We start from the raw sequence: 21,882 nt of genomic DNA, 5'->3' as shown, positions 1-21,882 counted from the left end.
GCCCCCCCAAGACAAGAGCCAGTGGGCTGTCGTCTTTTATCCTGTCTCGTGGAGAGAGAGACTCGTGCTACACACGCGTCTCTCCGTACATCGGAAGTCCGGCCAGCCTATCACTTCCAGGCAATCGTTCTCGAAGCTCGGCAGACGTGGTGGGGCCATGCGCTCAGTTTCTGCGGGGAGCCAATGGCATATCGGCAGCCGTTGGCCGTGTGGGTGTGTGGGAGCAAAAGCATCAGCTTACGGCGAAACAGGCATGTATCTAAACACTTCGCTCGGGTTGTCAACTCTATGTTCAGACGAATGTCACAAATTAGACGTCCCACCCGTGTCCAGCTCCGGGCAGGATGCCGTGGGCTGTGTGAAACGGAGCTTGGTGTTGCGTGCCACAATCTAGGAGTTCCGTGAGCCTCATATCGGAGACCAGATCGGCTCAGATCAAGGTCGTATTTCAGGCCGGGCCGGTGCAGACTTGTGTACAGGACCTGAATATATGACATATAGAACATCTTGAATAAGTCAGGCCCATTTGAAGAGGGCAAGAGCACTTGACTATGCTTGACAACGTGATTAGCAGCTCTACTGGAGTGTGATACTCGGGACAAGAGTCAATGTCATTAACTCGCCCGAGCTAAGCACTTGCCGAAAGTCTTTGCGCATGCTGTGCACAGATTGGCGACCACACTTGGTGCTGAGTCTCACTTTTGTCTTTGACATGCCCAGACTGGCTGGGTGGTTGGTGGTGTTGACTTGACCGGGTGCGTGCTGTGTTCGACTTGCACTCTTCAAATCCGGTCTTGGTCAATCAGCAACATGATCCCCAACGAAGAAGGCGGTAATGATGCTCTCCAAGGGCGGCAAGATGCCACGGCACATATGTACAAGTGGTCTCAGATATGACCGAGTCCGTACGGAAGATCACATGGTGTGACATTGCTTCCCATGGCACTGAAAGCGCTTCACTCGCCCGTGAGATAACAAGGCTCACTGGGTAGGAGTTGGTGTTGTTTCAGGTCATCGTCAGACCGGGAAGATATAAATCTCTCTGAACAAGGGGCCTTGCTGGGACCCGAGCGCGCCACACCTCGTTGTAGCGGATTTGGCCGCCTCCAGGTTGGCAAAGTACGAGGCGTGTTGGGCCACCGGTGGCTTGATGGTTGAGATGGAGCTTGTGGTTACCTATACATCCATGCTTTGAACTAATTTCGTGAGTCAAAAACCCGAAACGACATTCGAGAGTGCTACATGGTTGACGGAAGCCAGCTATCAGGGCGGCTTACTTGCAGTCTTGTGCGCGTTTGCTGAACAACTTGGTTGGTGGGTTGCCATCTGAACTCGTGGCGAATGCATAGCGTCTTTTCTGGTCAACGTACACATAGGCCGGTTGCCTAGGCTGTGTTCCAGACGAAGACACCAATCAACAGTTGCCGAACCTAATCGTCTTCGGACTTGGAGACTGAAATCTGTACCAAGCGGAAGCATGACCGAAGAGAGGTAGACGGCAAAGTGGTTCTATGGCTGAGCACACAGCATATGCTTCCAAGCAAGCCCAAGTGCAGACAGGGAGCTTGCTGCAAGCTGCTCACCGTGCCACATCCAGACGCTAGGGGGGGTCCTCTTGGTGCCTCAGTATGCGCCACTGGCAAGCACATCATCAGTCGGAGCACATGCCACGACAGCGTGCCAGTTTCCCAGAGGAAGGAGAGGCCCTGGATCAAGAACCAGTCCGCAATGGCGGGTGACGGTTGGATGAAACCGGACTGGATGTGAAAACAGTTTCCTCTGAGGGATGGCCAGAACGAAACGAGTGTTTCTGTCGATCAAGAGGGGGTTTGCCCGACTGCAGGTCTGCATGTGGGATCAGTAACCACCTTGACTTGAGGTCCAACCCCACCGGCAGGCCGACATATGCGTAGCGAGACGGATTGAGAGATGGAGCCGAGGGTTTGACACACCTTTTTAATATCCACTATATTCGTGGGTTCCTGGATCCGTCGAAGGGTTGCCCGGGCTGCGGAAGGGCGCGTCCGTAGGGCCTACCTTCCTCCAGCTGGTCTGCTTAGGAGTAGGTAGACAGGTGATAGCTATAAGCTCAAAATAAAAGGTGGTCGTGTACGAGGTGACGTGCGCTGCTGGTGACACCCGCCGCATAATCGCAGCCAAGGTCCAGACCCAAGGAACCGTGACCGATGTTTGGATGAGAATTTCTCCGGGTTGTGCTCTGCTAACCTGGAACACCAAGGTGAGGTTAGGTAGGTATACCTACTACCCCACATCTTTCTGGGACTTTGCAAGTGACCTCAGCTTGGATGTTCGCTTCGGTCGTGGTGTTTCTTGTCTCGAGAGGCTCCGTGGCTATTTTCAACATCGCGCGGCGGGTATCTTGCAGCTACTACGACGTGGTAAAACTACCGCCGACGACAGCACGGGCACTCAGGGCTCAGGGCTCACCTCAAAGTTCTCCTAGAAACATACTTGAAGCGACTTGCTGTGTTTTGAAGCACTTCTGTGTGGTTCGGCACCGGCGCTTGGACCACCCCCATGCCACTGATACCGCCGATGCCACCTGGAGAGCCACCTGCCAGCCAACTGAGTGGCTGCAACTCCACTGAAGTTTTCGAAACCTCGCGTTTGAGAACACTGCAGCCACGTTTGGCTGACGGATACCTCCGCCTACCTACCTAGTATAGGTCTGGTTCATCATACGCACATCCGAACAACTGTTCGCCCGGACAATGGGCTGGCTGCCTTAACGCGTCCGAATATACCCAAGTGCCGGCCTCGTCCTGCCAGGGACATACGACCCTCCCTCTCTGTCTTTGGAAAACCTAAGACGAACCACGGGATATTCGCCAATCCCTCCGCTCTTAAGACCAAATCCTCCGGCCTAAGATATCCACAGATGATGTGAGTAGGGTTTCAATGCTGAAAGCTCCGCATAGGTTCTCCGGTCCCCGGCCGCCGTCTTCCCTGCTGCCCTGCTTGGACCTCGCGGCACAAAGTTGGTGATTCCGGCAGAAGTCGTTTCTGTCTCCCCACGCGGTCCTCTTTTCCCAGGTCCTCCAGGTTGTGCCGTCACGTCCGGCCTGCACAAGCACCCGTCGAGAGTTGCATGCCATGGTACCTGTAGCGGCTGCAAGCGCGAGATCGACTGTTTCCCCCACTATCCTTCATTGGGGGGTTGAGCCCCCAAAAGTCTGAGTGCATTACACGCGCTGTCAAAGCGTCTTCATGCTTTAAGGTTTCTTTTCCGATCACTGGGACACCGAAGCTGCAGCATCGTCTCCTGAGTCACTCCAGGTCGACGTTGAATATCACAGTAGCCTTCGCATCGTGCCGGCCGCATCTCTATCCGCACAAGACGCAGACACACAGACACACAAGTCAGCAACGAAAACGAATCCAACACCGCCCAAACCCGGATCTCATCATTCAACGATCTACGCCGTCTTACTGGTTACTGGTCCGAGCCAGTCATGCGTTTTTTGGGACCTCCAGGCCAGGCTGGCTGAGATCGGACCGCCAAACATCTACACGGCATTCTGCAGTTTATGCCCCGCGCAGGATCAGTATGGTGTGTCCGTGTATTATTGACCTATTCTTCTAACCTGCAGCACAGCCAACTGCCCTACCCACCCTGCGCGGTTAACTCGCTCGCCTGGCAGTGGCATCAGCCATCTCTTCCAGGGCAACCCAGCTGCACCCGGACCCAACGGTCCTGCTTCGGCTGTCAGATACCTCCCTGACCGAGCACCAGATGTGTCCCAATCAGTTACATCGAGCTTCCGGGCTTGGCTGGCTGTTGAAACTGTACAAACTGTTTTCCGGGTTGCTGCCCGTTCCAGTCCTGCGTAGTGTAGGCGGTTTACTCAAGAGTCCGGATCCATCCTATCCTGGCACAGGCCTTGCTCGTCAGCATATTCATCCGATTTAGGCAGCTCACAACCTCGACACCCATGACGATGAGCAGCCAGGCCCAGCCAGCAGAAGCATCACGACAGAAAAAGCCAACGTCAGATGGTGGGGGATGGGTAGCGGGAGTCGCAGGGGGGTTTATGACGGGGTGTTGTGTGCTCGCAAGACCCTTGCTCGCCCAGCACCTGGTGCCGGAATCATTATCCACACCCCCTCTGCAGGGTTCTGATTCGCCTATCCGGGCAATTCACCGTCTGGTTCTGGTTGAGGATCTGCTTTGGCGTCAATCCAAACACACCACCCCCCGGGGCTCTGGTCCCTGTGTACTCGTCCTCACCCACACGGTCCAAATTCACTCCAGGCCCTTTCTGTAACAAGATACTTGCCAGGGCTCCAGCACATCTGATATGCTAAAAACAGTGCCCCCCTTCAACTGCAAAGCGCCAGCCTTGTCAGTCACTCACGGATTCCGGTGGTGTGGGCACTACTGCACTGACAGGGCCAGGCACCATCTCCCTTTGGGGCATTCCACCCGGCCAGCAGCCCAGCAACGCACAACAGTTTCCTGGTGTCAGGACTTTCAAGACAGGATTGATGCTAGGAAGAAGGCTACAGACCTAAGGGCACCCTCCCCAGATTCCTGGAATTATCTTGGCTGTCCCGGTACTCACGGCCATGCTATGCTATGCAGCAGCATCTCCGACCAAGACTCCTTGCCGTGACCACCTCGTTCTGATCGCCATCGACTGGCCCTGAGCGTTTTGCTCTCTGTTTCCTCAACAGCTTGCCTGTCTCGAGTCTTTCGGGGACCACTTTGATGCTCGGTTTCCAGAGTACCCTGCTGTCAATCTGTTCTGATACGCGCTGCTTCTAAATGAAATAGCTCAGGGCACGCCCGCTTGCTCCACATTGTTTCCCGCTCGGCTGCTTGCCTAAACAGTAAACTGTCGACAGTTTACAAATTCTTGTCTTATCCCTCCCTCTCCTTCTGTCCCGCTCGCCGTCCTTGTTTTTCTCAGCACTTCACCGAGCAGAGTTTCCGACTTAGCTTCTCTTACCATATACACACACGACCACCGCTCCCTGACAGGCTCGGCACATCCAACTGCCCACCAAAAGAGCCACAAGCGCGGCGGCTTCTTGCTCACTTGGACGGGGAGGGAGATCGGGACGGGGCAAAGAGGCACGGAGCAAGGGTGACCCTCGCCTCGCTCGCTCTAGCTCCGCCTCGAGTGTGTGTAGTTGCTTTCCTGCCCTGAACTTACCAGCATCAGCCGTCTTTGCCCTTTCCTACCTTAGCAAGTACTTATATTTTCTATGCGGCACCAGGTGGTCAAATGAGGGTGGGCATCTGTACTTTCGACGTTTCATCACTCCACGCCCCGCCTACTACCTTCTCTGCTACCGTTACTTGGCTGGCCGCCACATCCAGCTTCTTCCTGAAAAGGTTATTTCCACGTCTTATTGTTCCCTCCCCCCTGCTCATTGGTCTCTTCAAAAGCTCCCCTCCCTCCTTCGACATATCTTCCGATACCTGCTGCACCTGCCCTACCCTTTCTTCTTCTCTTGTGTCCCGCTCCACGTGTTGGGCATTCTCCTCCCTTCCCACCATCACATTGACTCCTCACATGAAGGATGCTCACCATCACTAAGCCTGTGCAGTACGGCTACGGGCCCGTCCATGATCTACCCACCCCGCCGAGCACATCACGACCTTCTCCCCCCTTGATATATAAGGATTCGAGCTACAAGTCCACGCTCACTAACCCGCGAGACAGCAGTCCGTTGCATCAGCCCATGTCGGCACCTCACCGTGGCTTGCCACCGCCGGCGGCCTTGCCTCCAGTTCAGCCACCTCCAGGATCCGGACTTTCCCAACCACCAGTGTCGGGGCCTCCCCCGCCGCCACCGCAGCAAAACCAGTCCTACACGCAGCTTCCGCTACCGCCATCGTGGCATGGTAATGAGGAGTCAATGCAGTACTGGTTGAAAGCGAAGGCAGAAGAGGACAAGAGAAAGCAAGAAGAGGAGAAGACACGACAGGAGAGTTTCCGCTTGGAGCAGAGGAAAATGGAGCACGAAATTCTGAGGACATCACTGCACGGAGGAATCCCCCCTCCGCTAGTACCGGTGGTGTTCGCCGGCATGGGCGGAGGAGCGCTCTCGCCACAGGCATGGGAACTGGCACAGCAATTCCTGCCACCGCACCAGCAGCAACATCCGCCAGCATTGATGCCATCAGGGGCCATTGCCTCAGAACACCAAAGAAGAGACTCGCAAGCACAGGGATACGGCCAATATCCAACCTCTGGGGGAGTGCCGTCCACCCCGGGATCGGCACAGGGGCCAACCAGCTCGTACATGGCGGGCTATCCAGGGTCTCCCACGAGGCCTCGGGGACAGAGCATGCCCGGTCGGCCACCATCCAATCTTCCGAATCTCAATACGAACCTGCCGGGCGGGCCGGGCGGCGGGCCAGCAACAGCTTCACATCCCGGAATTGCTCACTCGCAGCACCAGGACGCCCAGCCGTCGCCGTCGATTTATTTCCACCACTGGCAGCCTCCCACCACTCAGGCGGGAGGGACACGGAGTGGCACGGATCAACCCGGCACGCCCTCAGGTTCGTCCAAATCAAAATCTCGCTCGTAAGGGTCTCGCGCGGGCTAACTAGCTCGTTTACGCAGTAGGGGAATCGCCGCGAAAACGAAAAGCAGCAGGGCCACAGCCTCCCATTCCTCCACCATCGACGGCACAACGGCTTCGCTCACCACCGTTTCAACACAGCGCAGCGCTCTCCAACCCACCACCAGGGCGAAGAAGAGGCCACTCGCGGCAACGGAGTGACCTGGGATCATACCGGGCCGGAGGGCGGGGCCTTCGTGGAGAGAGCTCTGGGCCGGGGCGAGAAATGTCGCCGATGCACACGTCTGGGGCGAGCTCGGCTCGCGAGAGTGAACCTTCCAGCTCGTCCCAGGCTCAGCAAGGGCAGCAGCTGCATCGTGCACCACCTCCACAACCAGCTCCCATGCGGACCGGAGCACACTCGGTTTCGTCCCTGCTCTCGGACACTCCACAGTCCCCCCAGCCTCCGACGCACCAATTTGCCGTCTCCTCGGAACCACGACAATTCGGGCAGCAACAACAGCAACAACAACAGCAACAACAGCATCATCACCACCACCACCAGCAGACGCCTCATCAAACGATATACCAGCAGCAGCAGGCATATGGCGAGAGCGAGCGGACGTTGGAAGAAAAATTGCGCGGTGGTGGAGTTCCAGGATCGTCAACCACGCGACCAGGAGATAACGATTGAACCTTAATTTCAGCGATGTTTCAGCATCCCCGACTTGCCCCAAACTCGTTGTGGTTTGGTAACCCTTCCGCCGGCTCCCCCGCCCCTTTCCCTTTGCGGACAGACCCACGATGGGTGGGACGGCGGGGGATGGATGCGAGCCAGGGGTCCTCGCTCGCGAACATTCCTTGGGAGATCCCAAACATCGAGCCCCTGTCGATTCATTCTGACACGGTCAATTCTCCACGCAACAACGCACATTGCGGTGCGCAACAATTCTTTCAGCCAAACACAAACAATCTTTCCAGAGAAAAAACTTGGAAAAGGGTTGAGGATCCCGGAGCCCGGAGGTTTGACTGTTTTGGAGCCACTCGGAGCGAGGCATATTCTTGTTGCTTTTGGTTGGTTTTGGGGCTTTTTTTTTTCTTTCTTTTTTGCTTTTCTGTGCCTTTGCTTCGTTCCATTACCCCTTCGTTGCATTTTTCCATTCTCTGCACTTTTTTTTTTTTTTTTGGCATTGTATATTGACAACTTGTACTGTATTATTAACAAACAGCGTCTTTTTTTTGTACTTTTTTGCTGTGTATTTGTACGCACGTATTCACCTTGGGTTTTTATCAAAACAGAGGCAGAGGGAGCCAGAAGCAGGGAGCAGGGAAAAATACCAAGACTCTTACAACGTTTAAAACAGGGGGCCAGCTTCTGGGACATGTTTTGCTTTTTCCTCTTTTTGCTGCCATCTTTTCTCTTTGCTTTTCTCGGGGGGAGCAACGGTGATGACACTTCCCAAGTTGGGTAGGTGGGGCATGGTGTGGCTGGAGTGCCAGGTTCGTTTAACTGAGGCTCGGCTTCCCGAACCCGCCAGACTGGCGGGACAGGACATGGATCGTCGTCCGTAGACGCTGTCGAGTCCTGTTCACTTGTTGACATCAAGGTTCTCGAAAGAACAGATGAACTCGATGCTGCGGCTGCTGCCACTGCCGGACCTTTCATCACTTTACAGCGCCTCCAATGCAGTCTTCTCGATATCTCGACGTCATGTGGGTTGCTTCACAACGGCTGCCGTCACATTGTAGATGCATCGGCACCCTCTCTGCCGGGGACAGAGTCCAGATCGTGCCCTAAACGAAAACCAGGATTCCTAGCGGCACCAAGGTAATTGTCAGGGTGAGGAAGCAGCCCCTATCACTTACATAATGGCAGTTTTGAACTTTTTGGGGACCTGGACAATCACATGTGCATAGTGAATAAGAAGGAAGAAAATGACCTGATTCGGCCAGCGAACCCCTCCTCCTCAAACACGTCGTTGCCCTGTTCGTCGTATCTGAATCTGCAACCACGGGCCAAGCCATGGGATCCCGGGAGGGCTAGCGATGCATCGGGTTTAGGTGAGAACCCTCTGCCGCTTCTTCCAAGCGCTTGTCAGGTCCTTTGACCAACGCCACCATGGCACTCGACGGACATCTTCACTCTCCACGGCATCGTTCTGGAGGAGCCTCATCTCGTCCGAGGTCAAAGCACCTGCATAGCCATGGCCGGGTATGCCACATCGGTGTTGACGGCGCTTGCTGCTGATCGATCATACACAGACTACGAGGTCCTACCTATTCCTGGTATCACGGCAGACGAGGTATCAAAAGAAGAAAGCAGCGCCGAGGAGAAAACAAAACCAATGCGCAGATAAGTGCCGAGGCAGATGAAGGGGCTGTCTTCTTCTGGATGTGGAAGCCGGACATTTTCTGATTTGCCCGGCCTTTTCTCCTCCCACACAGCACATATCAAAGAACTGACAGTGGAGGAGAGCACCTCGCAAATAGTGTCACACATGTCGAGTCGAGACGCACTCTGAAGGGGATGACGTTACTTAATATAGGGCTGCGCATTAGCACCCCTGTCCGGACAAGGACCAGGGCCGTTGGGCAGCAGACTGGGGTAAACCGAAAGCGGTTTAACGCCCACGGGCCAGGGATGGGGGGGACCTGGGGAGGGGTGCGATTGTTGAGGGGGGGGGGAACCTTCTTTTCTTTCCACCACCACCCACATTCCGTCCGACTCCTCCCTCGCCTGCGTCTGCTTCCCCGCGTCTGTAAGCACACAAACCTGTCCTTTATTTTTTTGCGCGGACAAGCGCCGAAGGGAAGCCCAACATGCAAGCGACGACTCATCAATCAATCTGCCAATTGCCAACCGAACTGCCAACCGCGCTCGGCAATCTCTGCACGGAATGGGTTCACTCACACTCTTCCTCCCGGAGTCTTGTCGTCACCGGCAGCTTTTGGCACGGACAATGCGGCGGCGGCGTCCGCAACCAAGAGGTGTCGTCGTTACCGCCGTTGACTTTGCACTGGAGTTGCAACGGTGTTATGATCAGCCCCACACGGCGCTTATGGTTCTGGCTCGGACCCGGACCCGGGACGGCCACCCGGCCCGTTCTGCCCTTCCGGAGGGTAGTGTAGCCCCAAGAGTTCACGCATGTCGGGCGAACACCTACACTATCACGAACTGTCTGCCGGGTGCTGCCTAGCGTCTTTCTGCGATGCCTCCCTGCGGCTCTTGAACCGAACTCGCGATATCTAACCACACCTAACCAAGAATCCTTTTCTTCCTCCACTGCGGCCCTTTTTTCTTCCTTCCTTCCTCCCTTCCTCTCCCCCACTGTCTGCCCACTTCTACGTACACGACACGTACGTCTCCCTCGGCTCCATTTTGGCAGTTCGGCGCACAGGCGAGGCGGCATTTTCCATTGCCTTGAACGAGCAGGATGCAACGCTGGAAGCTATACGGATATCCAGCCGTCTGTTTTGCACAGTCGCCTGCGGCAAAATCACCAATGCAACACTGCGAGCTGGCTCTGCCTGTCAACTCTTTTTATTTTTGATTTTATTTTTTCCCTTCGCGGCGGAAATCAAGTCATTGCCTCAGAAGCGCTGAAGGATGTCTTTATTTCTGGCACAAACGTCTGAGCGTTCGCAGCCCGTCAACCTCAGCTCGAAGTCGGCAGGCGTTGTTGTATAAGGATGGGATCAACAGGCGCAGGCAATAAGCGCACAGCCGGGTGTCAAAGCTTGGGGGTTGCATTTTCTCACCTGTCAGTTCATGCTATGATACGACATGCATCTGATAATGGGGAGTGTTTCTACACACGCCTGAAAAGATGATGGGTCTACCCTATCGGCGGATGAACATCAGCCAGTCGGTGGCCGTTTGATGGCGGCCAGCCAGGATCGACCAGATCTTACTTACCGACTTAGTAATATCATCCAGCCATTCGGAGCTGGTCCGGTCCGGCCATACGCGGCCTGCACGTGGGATTTGTTTTTTCCCTTTGACAACGTGGACTTGTCTCGTCGTCGGCAGGCAGGCATGAACGGTATGGTATGGTGGCCATGCCCATGTTTCTTTTGGACCACACCTGGACGCGGCACGGTATTTGGATCCTGGGTCTTGCCGTCGAGGCCTTGTCCTTGTCAGTTGTCTTTTTGGGGGGAGGGCGTATATATGTGCTTGATCGACGCAGTCGTCCTCTAGTGCAGCAGCCGCAGCTGTGGCTGTAGCCTTAGTGGCTACCACTGCACTCAACTTCAGCATGCTTTTGTCGGTGCGCTTTTGTTTCCTTTTCCCAAGCATGAAGCCTCATCATCTCTTGGCCCAGTATCTATTCCTTCCGAACAACCAAAACACTTATCCAAAAGCCGCGATATTGCCTTGTTTGTTGGTTTGGTCTCGTCCCGTTGAGCCGAATGACCCAGATATGAAGATTATGCCAGAGATTCCGGATCTGGCAGGATACAAAGTTTGTTCTGGGGGCTTGTATGGAACCGATCCGAATGAGCCGCCCGTCACTGGCTTGTCTGGACGGTTATGATGACGCCAGCAAACAACTTCGGCTGGTGGGTTCGGCAAGGGGAGGAGGGTATCAATTCCGTGTTAAGATGGTCTTTTTTTTTTTCTTTTTTCCAAGATTGACAGTTTGTGCGGATGAAAGAGGTTACTGCTGGAAGCGAGTTGCCGCTTCCTATAGGCGAGGACGCAAAAGATTGCAAGTGCATTTCGCCCCCCTTTTTCGTCTACGGCATTGTGGTTTTTTCTCCATATCTATCCAAGTCTTAATTAATGGGTTCAACCAAGCTGCTTGACATGAGAGTGATTATGAGAATGTACCACTTCGCTTAGACGGGATGGGGCAGACGAGTGTGGTGTGGTGGGTGTGGGTGCGGGTGTGGGCAGTATACCCGGGCCCGGGGAACTTGTGATGTGATGCACACACACGAGGTTGAGGTCGAATGGGTATCGCGGCTGAATTGGAGATAGACGCGGGTAGATTGGGATTGGGGGAGGGAATGTTGACGGCGCTTGCGGGTAAGGGATGGGAGTGTGGGACGGAAGAAGGGACGCGGCTATTTTTACTTTGGAAGAGCTCCCGTACTGTGTGTTTGTGTGTGTGTGTGTGTGTGTGTATGTGTGTGTCTGTGTGAGTGAGCGGGTGGTGGTCGGCCGCTTTGTAAATTCAAGACTGATGCCACATGCTTTGGATGACATTTGGGCACGGAGGTGAGGTAGGTAGTAGGTAGGCAGCAGGTAAGCAGGGTATAAAAAGACATCATGCATTTACATATGCACAGTGATAATACTTTGCTGTCAAGGACGGGAGAACACATGAAACATGTGTGTTACCTTCTTCTACCTATCTGACATACCTATATGTGCGTGAAAGGGGTGGGGGGGAAGGGAGGGGCGGAGGAAAAGCCACAAGTGTAAGCCACAAGTGGAATGTTTTGACCCGTCTGACATGCTTTTGGGGGATGATGGGAGGTATCACGCAAGGGATTACTGTGCCTCGGCTTGGCAGGGCTTGCTGATGAGGATGGTGCGGAAGATAATGAAGAAAGGGGAGAATACCCCAGACCCCGGACCCCAGACTTGGTTTTGCTGGTTGGTGTGGTGGGTGAGAAAGTAGGGTGGATTTGTGTCAGATATATTGGGGGTTGCCGGATTGGGATATTTAAGAAGTGCTTTACATAAACCAACATACCTATGTAAGGTTTGCGACGTCTAAGCTGAGCCGATGTGGTAGGCGCGATCTCTATCACGTGGCATGTGAACTTTCCAGGTTGTAAAATGCTGGTAGACAAGCACAGAGACAAGGACAAGGTCAGTTGCGCAATCTTTTTTTTATTTTTATTTTTTATTTTCTTTTTGCAAGGTAGGTTGGACAGTATGTAGTGACACTGACAACACGCGGAACATACAACTGATGTGACCTACCTTTATGGAGTTAGTAAAAGACCTGCCTATACTATAAGAGCTCGTGTGTATTACAGGCTGTTTTATGGTAAGTAAGTAAGGTAGCGAGGGGGAGACTACTGCGGGAGAAGCGCTGAGAACATTGGTCTCGAAAGCCGACAAGGTTGTCTAAGTTGGGTACCGAGACAGCGCTAGAAGAATCACGGAACAGCAAAGGAACGTCGCGAAAAAGAAAGTAAACAAGGAAAGTCCGCTTTTCATAGAAAGGAAATTTTGGGTTGACCACCCTCGGCTGCTTTGGCGTATGCGAGTCACGCGTGAAAAGGACCGAAAAAGGGAGGATGGAGGTAGCGAGAGCGACTCTTGCAGGTACACATGGGTCAGATGATGAGCTTCAGGTTGGGACTCTTATGTTTGTGTGATAGGTGCGGTTGTGGTTGTTTTTGTTGGTGTTGACTGGATTGTGGGCATAGTACTGGTGGGAGTCATAGGGATATCTCTCTCACCTACCGACTGACCACTTGCAGTCAAGGGGATTATGTCATGAACACTCACACTTTAATGATGAAAAGTAGATGAGATAGCTGTTGAGTAGAATGAAGATTATGTACCAGTCATCTGTCTCATGAGATCGTAACAAGCTTCCGACTGGGGAGAATGTGAATCCTCGCGAACTCACTTGACTATCTATGGAAAGAGAGATGACTGAGTTGTTGGACGCCTATAAGAGCCCCAATATCTCTCCTTATTCTCAGAGCTCATATATTTCGAGACCGCTGTTCAAGCTTCAAAGCTGACGGTCGAGTGTATATATACTCACTTCATCTCAAAACAAACCATGTTCACCAACATCCATCACGCCATCTAGCTTCTCGACACCGTCATTCACCTAGGTACCCACCCCATAACCCACCAGTCTCCAACCAAGAGCAGGCTCCCAGTATCGGAACACGGCACCCCGGACATGGCACCCAGGTTGACCTCTTTCCCTTCCGTTGGACCATCGTCACCTCACCAAGACCGGGTGGATAAGGCTGATGAGCTGGACGGGTCTCCCGAGTTCTGGACTGGACAAACTGCCTTGCAACTTCAGAAGCATTTCCAGACGAAGACAAGGCTCTCAAAGATTGCCTGCTGCTTGGCCTTCAGTAAAATCACTGTTGGAGCAAACCACATAGTCTGCCGTTGCCAGACCGAGCTACTCGGCGCCCTCAATGCCCTGTTCGGGCCTTCCGGAAGCCCCGCAACTTACACCTCAGAGACCCGGTGTTGCCTGGCTCTCAAGACGCCATTGCTCCCATACCTAGCCGGGAGTTTGCGGAGAGGGAGGCCGGATTGGCATGGCGAGCTCCCGGTGCTCAAGCTGACTTCACCCAGCTGCGTCATGACTTGACAAAGGGGTCGCACTCTGGGAATCTCCACCACAACTCAGGACACCCTACCGACGACAGCCAAGCCATCGCCGAGCAGCAAGAACCGATGAACCCAGCACGAGAACGCGGTCTGGCCGGAAACGCGGACCACTCCAGCAAGCTATAACCACGACCTGGAATCAGACAAATTCACCTGTCTCCAATCCATCATCAAGAAGATCGCAAGAAGCTCGCGAGCCAACCAATTCTTGAGGTCGTCAAGAGAGCCCATGGATGGTGCCAGCGAAGGTAAGCTCCCCTTCATTCACATCCAAGCGTCCCCTTCATTCACACAAATCCAGCAGCTCCCCGCCGCTCCAGCAGGCTGGTCCATTTAGCCAGGTTACTCGCCTGAACATCGCCTGTGTATCTCACCCACGGCCAGGCAGATCCCAAGTCTATCATCCAATACCAAGCCATGAGACGAGCACCAGGAGACTTGGCTCAGCCGTGTCAAGTTTCACTTTCAACTCCCTTCAACTTACAGCTGGTTCCCACCCCCAACCCGAACCAACACTTGTCTTTCCGTCGGGGGAGGTGAAGACTCCTACCCCGGCAGATTTCTGCAAAGATTCATCGTCCAGTACATCGAGCCGCTCCCCCAGCACCTTGACCGCATTTCTTTCCATCACAACACCCAAAGCCAGCCTCAACCTCCAAGCCCCCTGTTTATCAGACTGCGGGGACACGCCAACCTTTTACGATGGTCTCACTGTGTTTTCTCCTCTTGGCCTTGACAGTCCCGAGATTGCTTTGATATGATATTCTTTCTGGTTTCGTCTTGAATAATTTCTCCGCGGAGTAGGCTGTTGCTAGGTGGAAAGCCATGTTGTTGTTATGTCTGCAGGGGAAAATGAGAGCTGGGGCGAACTTGTCGAAGATGTTGTTGATAGGTACTGAATAGTGGTGACATATCTAGCTAGTTGGTGTCTGAATATAAGCTATTTATTTCGATGAGTGATGAAAGTCTCCTTAAGTGTAAACTGCCGGCTGGTATGAATTGTGAAATTGCTAATTAGCAGAAAGATGTAGAGGAAACTATGGCATCTTCTCGATACCACAAATGGTCAAGAGTTCGACAGCTCCATTTGAATCTAGATAATAGACAAAAGATGCAAGACAGCCGGCAGACCAACCTCTGAACAGTCTCTCTCAGAGAACCCGACCACGCACAACACCCACACACTTGACCCAGCACCTCGAATGATCCATAAATTCAGGTGTCAGTATCATAGGTATGTATGTATTTACATTCTCTTACTTCTCACCCTCTCTTCCAGCAACCACATCAACCTAACCCTACCCATCCACCATCCATCCCACCCCAACAGTTATAACATCACCATCTCATCACCACTCATCCACACCATCGTTCAAAGACAAAAGAAACACACAAGTCCTGTCAAATGACGTGGACGACCTAGCCAGCTAACTAACCGGTCAAGCTAACATTAAAAAAGAGAAATAGGGGCAGAAAACATTCCATCAAAAGCATCCATCTCTCACTTTCCTCAATCTATCCCACAACAAGACAAGAACCACACACCGAAAAAACAACAACAACAACAACAACAACAACAACAACAACAACAAAAACAACAACAACAACAACAACAACAACAACAAAAACAACAACAACAACAACAACAACAACAAAAACGCTCAAACCAATTTCGCAATAGGGGGGAATAAGCAAATCTCGTACCAGAGAAACAAAAAAAAAAGTAAACGGGGGGTATCAAACTTGTCTGCACGGAAAAAATGCCTGTGTGTCCTGTCAATCTCCTTTTCGAGAAACAGGCACCAACCAACAAACAAACAAACAAAAAAAACGACCCAAGAGAAAAAAAAAATGAATAGAAAAAAAGGCCCTCCAACAAAACTCCTCACATCTTCCACTTACTCCCCCCACCCCCCTCCTTATGATGAACCCTCCACTCGGCCCTCGTAACCTTCATGAGCAAATCCTCATCCTTAATCGGAATCCAAGCCGTCAGCGCCTTCATCGCGTTCTCAAAGTCCGAATCAAGCAACACATCCCTCAACGCATTAATCAGCGCCGCGCTCGTGGCATGCAGGATATCCAGCCCCTTTGGCACCCCCCTGGCTCCCAACCCGGGTCCCTTCCCCTTTTCCTTTTCCCCCAGCTGCTGCTGCTGCTCCTCATAATTTGGAGGCGGGCACTCCCCCAGCAGCATAAAGACATCCCACACCCTCAGCTGCGCCGGGAACGGAATGCTCAAGTTGAACAGCGTCAGGTACCACCTCGTCCCATACGCCGTGGCATCAATCGCCAGCTCTTTGAGCTTGGCCGCCACGTCCTTCCCGGCCAGCCACCTGTTCTCAAAGTCCTCCAGCACCCCCATCAGCTCCGCAAAGCCGGGCTTGTAAAGGTGCTCCAGCCCGCGGTACCGCCACATCCTCACCAGCATGACAAAACACCTCTCCTCGTCAAAATAACACAGCAGCGTCGCCGCAAGGGGCGCCATCCCCTGCACATAGCCCAACTCGGGAAAAAACAGCGAGATGGCATGCAGCACCCTGAAAAGCAGCCTCTGACCGCCACGATACCGCTTGCGGAACATGATATGCCCGTTAATCGTCCTCGGCACGTCCAGGTCAATCTGCACATCATCCGGCGAGCTCTCGTGCTGCAGTCTCGTAAATTCGGCAATCAAATAGTCGTCCGTCTCGGTGCTCTTCCACTGCCTGGCGCTCGTGGCCAAAAAGGAATACCACGCCGCCGCCCGCCAGCAGTCCGGGATACCCTTCCAGGTCCTGTCAATCAACTTTGCGTTTTTGGTGTCGAATTCGTAATCCATCCCCTGCCCCTGACTACTTGGCTGTGAGGCCGACGGCGACGACCCAGCCTTCTTATTCACAACAGTCGCCATCTTCCTCCACTTCTCGGCCCGTTCCAACTCCTTACGTTTCTGTGCCTCCGTGTTCTTCCCCCCGTTCACCCCGACGTTGCTGGCAAACCCCACCCCTCCCCCATCCCCATGATCATCCGTGTTGATCCCCGTCAGTCCCGCCTGCAAAGCAAGCATGTCCCCCGCCTCATCCATCCACCTCCGATCCCTATTATGCGGCAACCGATTCGTCGCCGATCTGATCGAGCTCCTCGTCGATCTCCTCGACAGAGTCGAGAATTCGCTCGTAAAAGTGTTGAGTGACCTTGTCGAAACCTTCCTGCTTGGTGGTCGAATGTAACCCCCCAAACTACCACCTCCACCCCCGGTGGCGGAATAAGCCGTCATGGGCCTCTTGGTCAGCACGTTCCTCCTTCTAGGCGGCATCTGCGCCGACCTCAACTCTGGGGTCCCAGCCCTCGCCGTTTCCGGTCTTGCAGGTGGGCGCTGGCTGATGAACCCATACCGATCCACATCCGAAAACCCTACATCCTCCCAGTCCTCAATACCACCCGCCCTTTCATATTCCCTCCTCGTGACGGCGGCAGAAGCGTGGCTATCTCGTAGCGGAGACAAGGAACTGGCCGACCGTGGTGTATTCGACGCTGGAGTAGTACGCGCTGAGAGACGGTCGCTTGGCGCTTGCTGCTGTTGCTGAGCTTGCTGTTGCTGACCGGCTGCGCTTGACGGTACCCGACTTGAAGAGGGAGGAGTAGAAGAAGATCTGTAGTCGTGAGCGAGAAAAAGAAGGCGCTCGCTGTCAGTAAACTCTTGTGTGCCAAAAAAACAAAAAAAGTAAAATAAAAAAATAAACTCAAGATAAGCATAAAATGCGAAGAAAAGAAAGCCAAGGAAAACCGTACACAACTGCTATCTCTTCCTCTTCGGATGGGACTTCCACTGTGGGCTCGAGGCGCCGATGCTGATGATGCTGATCGACAACACTGGTGGTGTTGCTGCCGACGCCGCAACCAAACGACGACGACGACACGTGCCCCCCATCCTCCCAGTTCAAGCCACAGCCCTCGCCAGACGATTCATAGAGCGATCTCACCTTTTGTGATTCCCTCTCTACATCTACCGGCAGGACGCGAATGCTCGGTACCGACAGGGTGGTGGTGTGCGTCGACGAGCGTGTCTTCTCGGGGGTTGTCGTGATCGTGTCTGAGTCGGTGGGAGGGCGGTCGCTTGATACCGTCGTGGCCGCCGCGTCGGGGGATTCCGTCGTCGTCGTCGTCGTCGTCGTCAAGAGCGGTGTCGCGGTTTCTTTTCCTGTCGCTGTCGCGGGAGCTGCCGCCGAGCTGGTTGCGCCGGCGGCCTTCAACATCTTGAATGGGTCACTTTTGCCGCCAAACATGATGCTGCCTCTCTTGGAGAAGGACAGGTCACCGAGGTCGTCCCACAGGCTGTCGGCGGGAATGGGCGTGTCGAGAGGCATGAAAGTGGTGTCTCCTGTACTTGCAGGAGTTGTAGGAGCTGTGGGGGTAGTGGGAGTTGTGGCTGTTGCAGAAGATCCTAATGTTGCAGGAATGTTTCCCCTGTTAGAGCTGCCGCGCAAGACAGGGGCCCCTGCTGGGGTAGTGGGAGAACTGGGGAGCACGGTGAGTTTAGGCGATTTTAGCGGCCCCGGCACGCCCCGCATGGCTGTTCCATGACCAGCCTCGGCCGGTGCAGCTGCAGCCTTGTCGTCGCCAAGCATCTTTTTTCGCAACCGTTTCGACCCTTCCGACTTGGAGCGGAGTCCTAGTGTTTGGCCTATTCTCTTGGTGAGAGACGTTTGACGTGTTGGTGTCACTGGCGATGCCGGCGCCGTGGTCTGGCTAGGTGATACAATTCCGTTGTCCTGGGGCGCACACTCAGACTCGGAACGACGAGGAGGAATCGAGATACGCAGAGGTGGAGTGGGAAAGATATCTAGGATCGGAGACGCGTCCTTTCGGCCGTTCTGCTGCTCGTCAGAGGAGTATACCGATGCCGCATCATCGATAACCTCGAGGAACTTTTGAAACCCAGGATCTTCAGCACCTTCTTCTCGGAGCGTAACCGAAGAAGATGTCGGCGCCAGACCCGAGTCTCTCTTCCACTCGTCTGCTGGGGACCGGGGTGATGGCTGGGTGCGGAACAGAGGGTGCTCTTCTTGCGGCGGTGGAACAGGCGGGGGGTTGATGGTGATTGGCGAACTCGGGGAGGACGATGCGATGGTCGACGCAGGGCGATGCATTATGCGGCGAGGATTTCTCGGTGGTGGAAGGGGAATGGGAGGCTCTGCTTGTTTTGTCTGCTCGTACCGCAGCGCTACCAGACTGCTGTCGTCGCGGAAGGGAGCAAGTCGTGCTGATGGCCTCGATTTGTGGCGCACGCTGGCAACTTTCTGGGGGGCCATTCTGCCGTTGTCAAGGTTGCAGCGACTACGGCACAGCTTGCTTGTTGTTCCAATGACCAAGATTGGCAGTAGGTATTATATGGTAGTACCAACGGTGTTGACTCTCAAGGTGTTGACTCTCAAGGTGTTGACCCTCAAGGTGTTGACTCTCAAGGGTGTCGGCTGGGCTGGCAAAGCTCGTGAAAGAAGACAGGAGTCGTCCGGACAAGAAGAAACAGGTTCCCCGAAGAGCTATGAACGGTGGGAAAGTTAGGAATGGCTTAAAGCATCTATGAGGGCAAACGCTTGAGATCAAAACAAGCGCCGAGTGAGTGGGCGTCACGGCGTTCCGGGTATCTGCTCCAGGCTTGCGTCCGAAAGAGCGGAGAACCACAAGGTCTGTTCGTGTGTATCACTTGCGGCCGAGGAAGGTCCCGGGCAGTGAAACAAGAGTCGCAGAAATATAGCCCTTGTTTTTGCCGTGGCTTGGAGGGTGAGCGAGCGGGAGATGACCCAGTTATGTGAAGGGTCCCTTCCCACTTGTTTTCTTCTTGGGAACTGGGGGTCACCCAGATCCGGGACTTGCATCTGCATCATCGTGGAGCCCAATATGGCACCCAACCAGACCAGACCTCTTGGAGGCTTTTTTTTCTTATTCTCGCCGCTAGCATCGACGGACCAGCCAGAGGATGCCACCTCAGTGCGGGCTTCAACATGTCAACCAGTCAAATTCTCGGCCGAGGTTTGCGCAAGACAAGACCTGCCAAACGGCCATTGGGCTGCAGGTAATAAAGCAGCATTGACAGCCCTGCATGCTGCCTATTACGGTTCGCGGCTTGCTTTAATCCCGCCGTCTGTTTCTGTTTCTGTTAGCACACCTCCGAGACAGTCTGCTCCTTGTCTGGCTGGTTTTGGGAATATTTTCAGTCTGACCATATCAACCCGAGTGGAAGACTCTTGGGATCAACACAATGTATAAACTTTGCTCATTCCTCCCCCCGTTTGCGATGGGACATCTCGCTGACCGTCCGGTGTCCTTATCACTTACACCACTTCGGGATACCTGCACTGTCCCACTTGGGCAACCCCCACCGCTCTCATGCCAAGACATTGTCGTCTCTCTTTTTCTCTCTCTTGATTTTCTTCTCATCATTCAGCTCGATCCTGAGATATGTCTCACTCGCCAGTCTTGGACCACATCGGCAAACAAGAAGAAAACAACCCCGAAAACACTTGCATCTCAGCTGCGGATTTTGGTGTTGATGACTTGCTTCTCGGCCCCAGCTCCGACGAACGGTGGGGTCCTTGACCTTCCCCGCTTGTTTTCCTCCTCCACTTTTTGTTTTGTGATTCTATGATGGTGACACCTGGTGACCGCTCCTCCTTGTCACTGATCGAGTGAATCAAAGAACAAATCCGGAGCGGTGACCCGAAGAACCATGATCCTGTCCTTTTCAGAGGACACCCACCAACGGAATCCCACGGTCCGGTTCAGGTGACTGGTGAATCAAGTGATTGGGCGGCCATGCTTCCCACCACCACTTTTTGACGTGGCAAGACCAATTTAGCCAGCTTCACCAAAAAAGAGATTCAACCCCGACATATATTTTTTCCCTCCCCCGACGAGAGCTGGAAAATTTGAAAAGCCGTGGAAACCCATTGGTGGGTTGAAGCGGTTCGGCTCGGCTGCTCCGCGGTCAACATACATCCCTCGCTTCAATACAAATCTAGGGTTGAGGGTATTCACGGAAATGGGTCCGGCATAGGGCCTGCTTCTATTCTCCCTTGGCCACCCTAGACTAGACCATGCATAGAAGCACGTCACTCTCACCTTGGTTACCTTGGCTACAGACCTAGGTCAGCGCCGTTTTACGTCCAAGTCTCACCTTGATACGGCCCTTGCTCTCACTTTCTCATCACCAATCCCTTCGTTTGCATAATCACCTCAGAACTGACAACTCGCCCTGCATACACATCCAAGTCACGCTTCACCGCAGCATAACGACCCAACCCCAAAAAATGCCTCGCCGTGTTTGCCTCTCCCATCATCGATTGCCAACACCTACCCTCTCTGCCCTAGGTACCCATGCAATAAAAAACCACCTATCGTTCGTCCAAGTTTAAGCACCCCGTCGCCAAACCAGGTTCACCAACCCATGCAACCCACGTTCTTTCCGCCCTGTCTACTACTCTCATCATAACCGCCAGAAGCAAGAAGTGACACGGTGTACAACATCCTGTAGTGTAGGGCCACAAACCGACCGACCGACCGACCTGCATCGTTGACCACACACAAACACACACAAACACACACTTCAATCTAATCAAATAATCGTGTACTCCCTTGATAGCTCTCCTCGTCCCTTGCAGGATGCATGAGCACCTACCAGAAAAAACCTGGAAAGAAGAACGCAGCATTGCCGAGGAGAATAAGATAGACTGTCACAGAGAAGAAAAGAAGAAACTTCTGACTGCCGAGACTAAAAAGCCAGCTCAGCGTAGCAATATGAGAGCGTGATGAGGATCCCGTACCTGCAGCAGCAGCAGCAGCAGCAGAGCATGCATGGCAGCCCGAATTGTGGCCAGAGGAAGAAGAGGGAGAGAAGCACCAGACAACAGTCCGTAGGTAAGACAGCTTGAAAAGAACTCAAAGCAGGGTGAAAAACAGAAGAGTGCCGAGGTCGGTGATGATGATGATGATGTGTCAAATTTCTATACTACCTCGCAGAGTAGTACCCGTCC

The 21,882-nt window shown here is 53.7% G+C and overlaps 2 protein-coding genes across 2 annotated transcripts; one reads left to right on the top strand and one right to left on the bottom strand.

Moving 5' to 3' along the window:
* Nucleotides 1-4,205: 4,205 nt before the first annotated feature.
* QC764_308870 (uncharacterized protein) lies at nt 4,206-9,165 on the top strand. Its single transcript, XM_062945997.1, has 2 exons — nt 4,206-6,535; nt 6,600-9,165. Exons 1-2 carry the CDS (start codon nt 5,548-5,550, stop codon nt 7,229-7,231), a joined length of 1,620 nt encoding a protein of 539 aa, XP_062802044.1. The 5' UTR covers nt 4,206-5,547; the 3' UTR covers nt 7,232-9,165.
* Nucleotides 9,166-15,752: 6,587 nt separating this feature from the next.
* Nucleotides 15,753-19,161, bottom strand: QC764_308860 (uncharacterized protein; the record flags this gene model as incomplete). The annotated part of the gene is made up of 2 exons (XM_062945996.1): nt 15,753-17,502; nt 17,642-19,161. 2 exons carry the CDS (start codon nt 19,159-19,161, stop codon nt 15,753-15,755), a joined length of 3,270 nt encoding a protein of 1,089 aa, XP_062802043.1.
* Nucleotides 19,162-21,882: the final 2,721 nt, after the last annotated feature.

The sequence above is a fragment of the Podospora pseudoanserina genome, chromosome 3 (assembly GCF_035222485.1).
Source record: "Podospora pseudoanserina strain CBS 124.78 chromosome 3, whole genome shotgun sequence".
In the NCBI taxonomy this organism is placed as follows: Eukaryota; Fungi; Ascomycota; class Sordariomycetes; order Sordariales; family Podosporaceae; genus Podospora; species Podospora pseudoanserina.
The sequence above is the reverse complement of the archived record's forward strand: the minus strand, read 5'-3'. Positions and strand labels throughout refer to the sequence as shown.

Coding starts and splice junctions, on each gene's coding strand:
- QC764_308870 (XM_062945997.1), top strand. CDS start 5,548: ATGCTCACCATCACTAAGCCTGTGCAGTACGGCTACGGGCCCGTCCAT. Junction 6,536..6,599: donor TCAACCCGGCACGCCCTCAG/GTTCGTCCAAAT, acceptor TCGTTTACGCAG/TAGGGGAATCGCCGCGAAAA.